This window comes from Solea solea, chromosome 19, assembly GCF_958295425.1.
Source record: "Solea solea chromosome 19, fSolSol10.1, whole genome shotgun sequence".
Lineage (NCBI taxonomy): Eukaryota > Metazoa > Chordata > Actinopteri > Pleuronectiformes > Soleidae > Solea > Solea solea.
Window position 1 is genome coordinate 22,395,272 of NC_081152.1, and position 10,000 is coordinate 22,405,271.

At 44.3% G+C, this 10,000-nt stretch overlaps 1 protein-coding gene across 11 annotated transcripts in view; it reads right to left on the bottom strand.

The window, feature by feature from the left end:
* Positions 1-10,000, bottom strand: part of vav2 (vav 2 guanine nucleotide exchange factor) — a 195,318-nt gene that overhangs the window by 135,034 nt on the left and 50,284 nt on the right. For all 11 annotated transcript variants that reach the window (XM_058616868.1, XM_058616869.1, XM_058616861.1 and 8 more), the window contains exon 2: positions 5,462-5,578. In XM_058616868.1, the coding sequence (XP_058472851.1) occupies positions 5,462-5,578 (117 nt within the window). The remainder of the gene's footprint in view (positions 1-5,461; positions 5,579-10,000) is intronic.

Below are 10,000 nucleotides of genomic sequence, written 5' to 3' on the forward strand. Positions count from 1 at the left end.
ACATAATTATCATATAGAGAAAATGATTTCATACACTCACATTATTTCATTATTTCATCGGTTTTTGTTTTTTCTTTTTTTCAAATGAATATTGTTATATCTTTGAATCCTCCTGTTTGTTTACTTCTTCCATGACAACAAACAAATGATTGTTTCATTAGCGAAGTTGATCGTGAAGAAACCAGAACAAGAGTTTTACACTGAAGCAGGAAGTCAATCAAACGGTTAATATCAATAAATCGTTGCAGCTCCAACGATAAAGAAACACAACGATTAAACTGCAGCTGTTTTCTTTCAAATTGCAATTTGAAATCAATTATTTGTTACGCTTTAAAACATGAACACAGATTTGTATTTATGTGCAGCAAACAAACAAAAGTCCTGCATGATGACTCACTCACTCACTCACTCACTCACTCAGTCATTCACTCACTCACTCAGTCACTCACTCACTCACTCAGTCACTCATTCACTCACTCACTCATTCACTCACTCAGTCATTCACTCACTCACTCACTCACTCAGTCACTCATTCACTCACTCAGTCATTCACTCACACACTCAGTCACTCACTCAAGTCACTGATTTACTCAGTCATTCACTCAGTCACTCACTCATTCACTCAGTCAGCCACTCATTCACTCAGTCACTCACTCAGTCGCTCAGTCACTCAGTCACTCATTCACTCACTCACTCAGTCACTCAATCACTCACTCAGTCATTCACTCACACACTCAGTCACTCAGTCACTCAGTCACTCATTCACTCATTCACTCAGTCACTCATTCACTCAGTCAGCCACTCATTCACTCATTCACTCACTCACTCAGTCACTCACTCAGTCATTCACTCAGTCGCTCAGTCACTCACTCAGTCACTCACTCAGTCATTCACTCAGTCGCTCAGTCACTCATTCACTCACTCAGTCACTCACTCAGTCATTCACTCAGTCACTCAATCACTCAGTCGCTCAGTCACTCATTCACTCACTCAGTCACTCAGTCATTCACTGGTTTGAAACCAGCGCTGCTTTTGAAACGAGCGAGGCGGCTCCAAACTGTTGATCGATGGCTAACAGGTGCAGGCTAATTATGCTAATGGCGGCGGCAGCCAAATAAAGTGATTGCGGCGTTCATTTAAACGACGCCAATGTTCCTTTGGTGGCTAATTAAAAACGGGTCGGGAGGAAGGAAGCGTGTTTAAATGAAAGCGTCCTCTGGGGTCGACTGTAATAAGAGCTATTTCATCGCTTTAATGATGTCATAATGAATCTCTAATGACGGGGGAGGGGTTAGCGATGATGTGCATGAGCTCACAGTCAGAGAACACAGTGAGGGGAGTGGAGTCACGTGTGAGGCAGGAAATTGGCTCCATCTGTTTTAATATAAACCTCAGAGGACGGGGCAATAACTTCCCCTCAGCACTGAACGGATATTTGCCCCCAGTCTGTGTTTGACTGTGACACAGGAAGAGACGAGAGACGCAGACCAACGCTGAGGAAAGTGGCTGCAAATGTGCAGCTGATGAAAGAAGGAGGAGCTGATGGATGTTTACAGCTGCTGTTCAAACCTTCACTTTCACGATTCATGCTCCACTTTCACTTTAACATGAGAAAACGCTGCTTGTGAGGCTAAAACACTAGAGTAACAAATCATTTTCAAATCAACATTGTGACTCAAAACTACGCAATTATCATCACAAAAAAAACTACAGATCTTTATATTTGATTTTCTCCAAAGCTTGAGCTCAAAGATGTGTTTTTGTTTGTAAAAAACAATTTTCCAGTGAAAACTTGGTAACAGAGAGGATTTCACACCTGCAGGTTCAAACCCAGTCCATTCTTTTTATCCACACTCACAATCTCCTCAGCTTCTTCACCTCCTGCTCTAGTTCTTCTTCTTTTTAAGATGTAGAAAGTGTCCTGGGACGTGAAGACCAAACGTAAAGCAGCACATTAGAAGACGCCCCATGTGGCTTCATTAGTTCAGCCTGCGTCTGCAGACATTACAGATATGACACCAGTGCAGAGAGAGGGCAGCTTCATGTTTTATAAAGAGAGAGACGTCGTCCGCTAGAAACACAGCTTTCAAACACTCAATGAACCGCTTCCTTTTTCTTTGAAGCTATTAACGTGATAATAACTCAGTCAAATGAGGAAAAACTCATCTTATTTTGAAGAGAAGTTTGTGTCACCAACAAAACAAAAGTGAAAGATGTGAAATATTAAGGTTTCAGAGTTAAAGTGACAGATATATCATTAAACGAGCCACTCCTCTCACACAGTGTCCCATCAAACAGTTGGTTGACGACTTAGAACAAATAAAAGATCATAGAGAAACATTAATGTATATATAATAATCTCCACTGCCATAAAACCACTGTAAAACAACGTTTATAGTATAGTGCAATAGTGTGTGTGTGTAAACAGGAAGAAGATGCTTGTTTGTTCAGTTTCAGGAAGTTCTGCTGAAACAACAATGGTGAAAAATCAAAGCAGATTTTCGGCGTGAGAAGTGAAACTGGAACAAAGTGTAAAGGTGCAGTGTGTAAAATGTAATTCATCAACATTGAGTTTTCAAATGAAAACAGTGTTTTCAGGGTAGTGTGGACATGTTCATGTGTTAACCATGCACCGCCCATGCTATTTACATATTTATGAATATGATTGGTTTTTTTTTAAAGGGCTCTTACTTTGAAAGGACGCAGTCATTCATGTAAAGGAGCAAAGACACAAAGATGCTTCACGGGTTTCTTTGTGTGACGTGAAAATAACTGAGTGATATGAAAAGGAGAGATGAACGACTGTGTTCTATGAGATACTGTATATATATGTATACATATACGTATATATGTATATATATGTGTATATATACATACATATATGTATATATGTGTGTATATATACATACGTATAAACACATTTACACATATATACGTATATACTATATGTGTATATATGTATACATATACATACATACATACATATATATGTATGTATGTATGTATGTATATATGTATATACGTATGTATGTGTTTATACATATATGTATTTACATGTATATACATATATACATATATACATATATATGTATATATGTATATGTATACATATATACATATATACATATATATGTATATAGTGTACATATATACATATATATGTACACTATATACATATATATGTATATATGTATATAGTGTACATATATACATATATACGTATATACATATCTATGTTATCATTGTTCACGAGCAGATGTGTGAACAAAGAAACTTTTTTGTGCGGAAGCAACAAAAGGAGGAAAAGTGTCCGAGTTGATGAGCAGATAAAGTGTAAAGAGGAAGAAACGCTTTATGTTCTATTTATGAGCTTTTCTCACAATTTAAATGTATGTCACATGAGAGGGGATCTGCCCACTTCAATATATTATAATGTGATGTTTGGCCTTAATGGAAAATCAATGAGGAGACGAGCCCGCCACCACCGAGACCATACAAAGGCAATTTCCAAATTGACATATGGAGGGCCTCAGTGATTGATTCTGACTGCCGCTGGATTCTAATACCGTGGCTGCGAGCTCATTGACTCTCAGAGACGCTCGTGTGGTTTATCTACAAACTGCCAAACAACACCAGGTCTTTTTTTCCCCCCTCTTCTCTCTAACTCATCTCTTCTTTCTCCCTCGTTCTGCAGAGCTTCTTAGAGCCGGTGGATATGTCGAAGTTAGATTGGAAACATTAGATAAATGAGGAGACGACTTTAGATCAATCACAGCCACACACTGATCCTCAGAGCTGCACTGGAAATAATACTGAGAAGATACAGAATTAACATCAGCTGTCGTCATCAATTATACTGTATGACATCATTCTACATCACCTGCACACACACGTGTGCAGCATTCACAGTGAGGACCCTCATAGACATAATGCAGTCCCTGTGACTCCAACCTTAATCATAAAACCAGGTCTTAACCCTGAAAAAGACCTTTAACCATGTGGTTTATATGTTCTTTGGTCCTCACAAAGCCCCCCCCCCCCAACACACACACACACACACACACAATAATTCACTTTGCTGATCTCAGGTCAGTGTGATGCTGATCATGGATTAGCTCCGCCCCCTCCTCCATCAAGCTTCAGCCTTGTGTTAATACAGCATATTTCACGCTGATGTCATGAGTCTCTCAAACAACCTCACATTCAGTGACTCGATGATTTTTAAAGTCTAATATGTCAATGAAATGACAATTAGAACTGATGAAATTCATCTTAAAATGTATGAAACATGTCTTTGTAATACAACAGTGTTCATTTCAGTGGATTGGAAACAGATTAGGAATATTTATATTTAACTTGATCCATACAAACAAATACAAACACACCGGAGTCATGGAGACAAAAAAGTTCTTCTTTCAAAGTCACAACCTGCAGCACTTCCTGAGGCTTTTAATCCATCACTGCTGAGTTTTCTACTTCTTCATTCATTCACAACATGTTCACTCACTCACCAACACAAGCCACACTGAGCTCAGGACACAGTTTAAAAATGTGGAGGTCGTTGCTTCACCGACATTCATTTAAAGATCTTCTAAAAACTCCCACAGCTGACGTCACACTGTGTTTTAATTCAGGCCAAATCTGCCGTTTATCTGCGTGAGCAGAGAGCTCAAACACAACAGGAACCCGGAGACAGGAGACCAGGAACCCAGAGACAGGAGACCAGGAACCCGGAGACAGGAGACCAGGAACCCAGAGACAGGAGACCAGGAACCCGGAGACAGGAGACCAGGAACCCAGAGACAGGAGACCAGGAACCCGGAGACAGAAGACCAGGAACCCAGAGACAGGAGACCAGGAACCCAGAGACAGGAGACCAGGAACCCGGAGACCAGAGCCTCGGTGTCGGCCACGGTAAAGAAAATCAGAGCCAAAATCTGAGGCTAACACCTTAGCGGCTAACAGCTGGTGCCGCTAAAAACAACTAGTGACAACAAACAGGCATTACTTACAAAGTAAAGTACAGATATGTGAGAATTCTACTACAGTAGAAGTAGATTCTAAGTACAGTAACAAAGTATTTGTACTTGGTTACATTACAACACTGCTACATACACACATGTGCTTCTTCTATTATTCACATTAAACAGCCTGAAGAAAACAGTGGAACACAATCTGAGTGTAAATGAAGGGGACATGAATCTGATCAGAGACACAGGCAGCGCGGTGTCTCTGACACACACACACACACACACACAGAGGCAGCGCTGTGTCTCTGACACACACACACACAGAGGCAGCGCGATGTCTCTGACACACACACACACACACACACAGAGGCAGCGCTGTGTCTCTGACACACACACACACAGAGGCAGCGCGATGTCTCTGACACACACACACACACACACACACACACACACACACACAGTGTGTGCGCAGCGGCCAGTGTGACACTCACCTTGCCGAAGTCTCTGACGTCAAACAGGTCAAAGGGGTCGAACAGCTCGCTGTTCCTCAGGCCGAACTTGTCGTGGCAAACTTTGAGAAACGTGCGGATGTTCTTCAAACACAGGAACTGCAAAAAAGACACAGACACAGACGGTGGAACGACGTTAGTCAACCCTTCAAATTCATCTCAGAGACACATGAAGAGGAACGGCTCACACACAAACACCCGAGAGTCACAGGTACAGACAGGTCAGAGGTCGATAAAAAAACAACAACATAAATATAATACATAAATTATACATTAAACAGAACAAAGCGTGACCTTGTTGACCTCACATTTAAAAGGTCACAGGTCACAGATGTGTTTATGAAAAACAAGAAGCAGCGATGACGCCGCCTACTGGTTTTAATGAACAGCTGCTTTGTGCCATCTCAGACCATATTTAAATGAGAGGGAGGGGCTAAAGATGAAGGGAGGGGTGTGGCTTACTGTGACGTTGTGACGTCCACTGCTCATCACCATAGAAACCATGGCCCTGATTTATTCATCTTTGACCCTCAAAAATGTACGGATTCACAAACGGACGTCTTTGTGCGACAGGTGCGTCGCCCCCTGGTGGCCACGCAACAGAGCACAGATCACTGTGTGGTGTTTATAGATACAGAGGTCAAAGTGTAACGCTGCAGCTCGTGTTAAAAATCAATATTCATGTGTGGAATAATGTACAGAGTGTTTGTGAACTTATTACACATCAGTATGTGCTCTCACACACACAGTCACAGGTGATGGTTCTGTGTGTTCAGTCCCTCTGTATGTGTGTGTGTGTGTGCGTGTGTGTGTGTGTCTGTCTGTGTCTGTGTGTGCGTGCGTGTGTGTGTCTGTGTCTGTCTGTGTGTGCGTGTGTGTGTGTGTATGTCTGTCTGTGTGTGCGTGTGTGTGTGTGTGTGTCTGTCTGTGTGTGTGTGTGTGTACGTCTGTCTGTGTGTATCAGTGTATGTCTGTCTGTGTGTGTGTGTGTGTGTGTGTGTCAGTGTATGTCTGTCTGTGTCAGTGTATTTGTGTGTGTGTGTGTGTTTGCGCGTGTGTGTCTGTCTGTGTGTGTGTCAGTGTATTTGTGTGTGTTTGTGTCTGTGTGTGTCAGTGTGTGTGTGTCAGTGTATGTGTGTGCGTGTGTGTGTGTCAGTGTATTTGTGTGTTAGTGTGTCAGTGTATGTGTGCGTGTGTGTCAGTGTGTATGTGTGTCAGTGTATGTGTGCGTGTTTGCGTGTGTGTGTCAGTGTATGTGTGTGCGTGTGTGTGTGTGTGTCAGTGTATTTGTGTGTTAGTGTGTCAGTGTATGTGTGCGTGTGTGTCAGTGTATGTGTGCGTCAGTGTATGTGTGCGTGTGTGTGTGTCTGTCTGTGTGTGTGTCAGTGTATTTGTCTGTGTTTGTGTCTGTGTGTGTCAGTGTGTGTGTGTCAGTGTATGTGTGTGCGTGTGTGTGTGTCAGTGTATTTGTGTGTTAGTGTGTCAGTGTATGTGTGCGTGTGTGTCAGTGTGTATGTGTGCGTGTTTGCGTGTGTGTGTCAGTGTATGTGTGTGCGTGTGTGTGTGTCAGTGTATTTGTGTGTTAGTGTGTCAGTGTATGTGTGCGTGTGTGTCAGTGTATGTGTGCGTCAGTGTATGTGTGCGTGTGTGTGTTGTGTGTGTGTGTGCGCAGACCCAGTTGCTCACATATGCTCTTTCATTTCTCTGAGCGTGAACGATGTGAACGATGATCGTTAGAAGCAGAATGTGTACACACACACACACACACACACACACACAGATACACACACACACACACACACACACACAGACACACACACACAGTAGATTTGAGTGAAAGAGTCTGTGTTGAAGTAAACACTTGATTGTTCATTCTGCTGAAAACTGTGACACATCTTTGTTTCAGCGGCTTTGAAAGGAGCTGCAGGTCAGAGGTGAAGCTGGACCATAGTCATATTATGACTAAAAACATTATCAGCACAAATTTAAACATTTATATCAATTTGTGTTCCTTTTTTCTTCCTGACTGAAGCACACAGAGTTTTCGGTGAACTGTATGAGGAGCAGATGAAGATAAGAAACACCTCTGTTCTTTTCTCTAACGGCGTCAGAAGATTTAATCATGTTTGAATCTGAATCTCCACTGAAAACAACACAATCAGACAATCACCACGTCCTCTGCTCCATCTCCACCTTCTTCTCTGTGAAACTGTGCTCACAAGGAAGTGGATTCAATCTCCATCCACTGTACGTCAAAGATTTGGACTTAAATCACTACTATGCTGAGGTAAATATGACCACATCCCAGGCTAATTCAAAGACCTAATCCTGGATTATCATGATGGATTCAGCTTGAGAGTTAACCCTTAAAGGGGACATATTATACCCTATTTCCCCCATTAAAATAGTTCCCTGGTGTCCTAATGAACATGTCAGTGACATGCTTTGGTCAAAATACCATAAGGATGAAGAATCATAGTAGTTCAATAACCCTGCTAAACCCGCCCCTTTCAGAACGCTCGGTTTTCGTGCAAGGTCCCTTTATATGCAAATGAGACACAGGCAAACACACACCCACTTCTTCCAGGGGGTTTCTGATTTGTCCTCTTTACAGCTCTATTCGTCTCCCCCTCCCTCCACTAGCTCTCTGACAATATCAACATGTCAGCGAGAGTGCCGTCACAGGAAGAGACGTCCTACATAAGGATCGAGCCGAACACTGTCCAACTGTAAATCAGTTAAAAACACTTAGGAACAGAAGATCAGCGGTGACACAGAGAGTGCAGCACCGCTGCACAGAGAGTGCAGCACCGCTGATCGCCACCGCTGATCGCCAGCGGCGCGCTGAATAAACTGTATGTTGCTGTATCAGACCGGAGACTGTGCTCCGGAGACCTCACCACCGCTGACCAGCTCCGGTGCTCCGGCGAGCTGGCGATCACCGTGTAACGCGCCACCGCTGATCGCCAGCGGCGCGCTGAATAAACTGTATGTTGCTGTATCAGATCGTGTGTTCGTGTGTTCGCACCACTTCACATCAGACTGCAAACAGCGGTCGCCGCATTTAGTCAGGGGACGTATTTCACCGACGTACAAACACACACATTGTTAAGAAAAGATCACATAGAGCTCATAACTGACCATTCTGACACGTCCTAATTAAACATATTTGTTCAGTACGTCCTCCATGACCGGAGCACAGACTCAGTCTGATACAATCACATAAAGCAGCTGTTTATGCAGCTCGCCGCTGACGATCAGCGGTGCTGCACTCTCTGTGCAGCGGTGCTACACTCTCTGTGTCACCGATAGCCTAAACTGCCGCTGGCGATCGCTGATCGGCAGCGGCGCGCTGAATAAACTGTATGTTGCTGTATCAGACCGGAGACCTCACCACCGCTGACCAGCTCCGGTGCTCCGGCGAGCTGGCGATCAGCGGTGGCGATCACCGTGTAACGCGCCACCGCTGATCGCCAGCGGCGCGCTGAATAAACTGTATGTTGCTGTATCAGACCGGAGACTGTGCTCCGGAGACCTCACCACCGCTGACCACCTCCGGTGCTCCGGCGAGCTGGCGATCACCGTGTAACGCGCCACCGCTGTATCAGACAGTCTCCGGTCTGATACAGCAACATACAGTTTATTCAGCGCGCCGCTGCCGATCAGCGATCGCAGAGCAACATCCTGAGGCCTCCTATCAGCAGCCTGAATGAGGAGTTCATGGTGAGCCGCACATGGGAGGTGCTGCAATACCGAGAGTCCTCTGACCACAAGGTCTCTCAGGCTGGAAATGAGGTCCGGGGCAGGGCGGGCCTAGGTAGCAGCATGACACCTCGCTACGACAAAGCGAAGGGGAAGTATGCTGCACTGGTGGAGGAGTGCCAGATGCCAGCCCATAGAGGTGGGATGCAGAGGGTTCGCAGGCCAGTCTCTCTGCAGGGCCTATAACATGCTGGACATTACTGGAGTCATCACTGGAGTCAGAAGGTGAAGGGCCATCAAGGAGGCCACTGAAGCAGAGGAAGTTGCTTCAAGGTGGCTGTGGATCAGGAGAGGAGACACGTGGGTGGGGTAGTGCTACCTGGACACAAGCCAAGGCTTGATCACCCCCGGCTGGGTCGCCTGGACCAGAGTGTATGATGTTTGAAGACCCGAAACACTCCAGGACTCCAGGTCACATCACTGAGGATGTGTCCAGGTTGCATCATAGTTATAAAACCTCAGAGTCGTCAGGTTCAGTCAGAAACTGTAGACACTGATCTTTGTTTCCTGTTGCTGTGAATCAGCCTCATGATTATAATAATTAGCTTTCACATGAAAAAAACACTCACTCACTCACTCACTCACATTTTGCAGATGAAAAGAAAAGACTGGAATTTCTGTGGGCCACACCTGAGAGCCCCGCTCCCTGATTCTCATGCATGTGCACACATCTGCTCAGTCCCACTCTCACGGCTGTGCAGCTCCTCACAGTCACAGTGACCGCTGCAAACACTCCTGATTGGTCAGATCGCCAAAGTG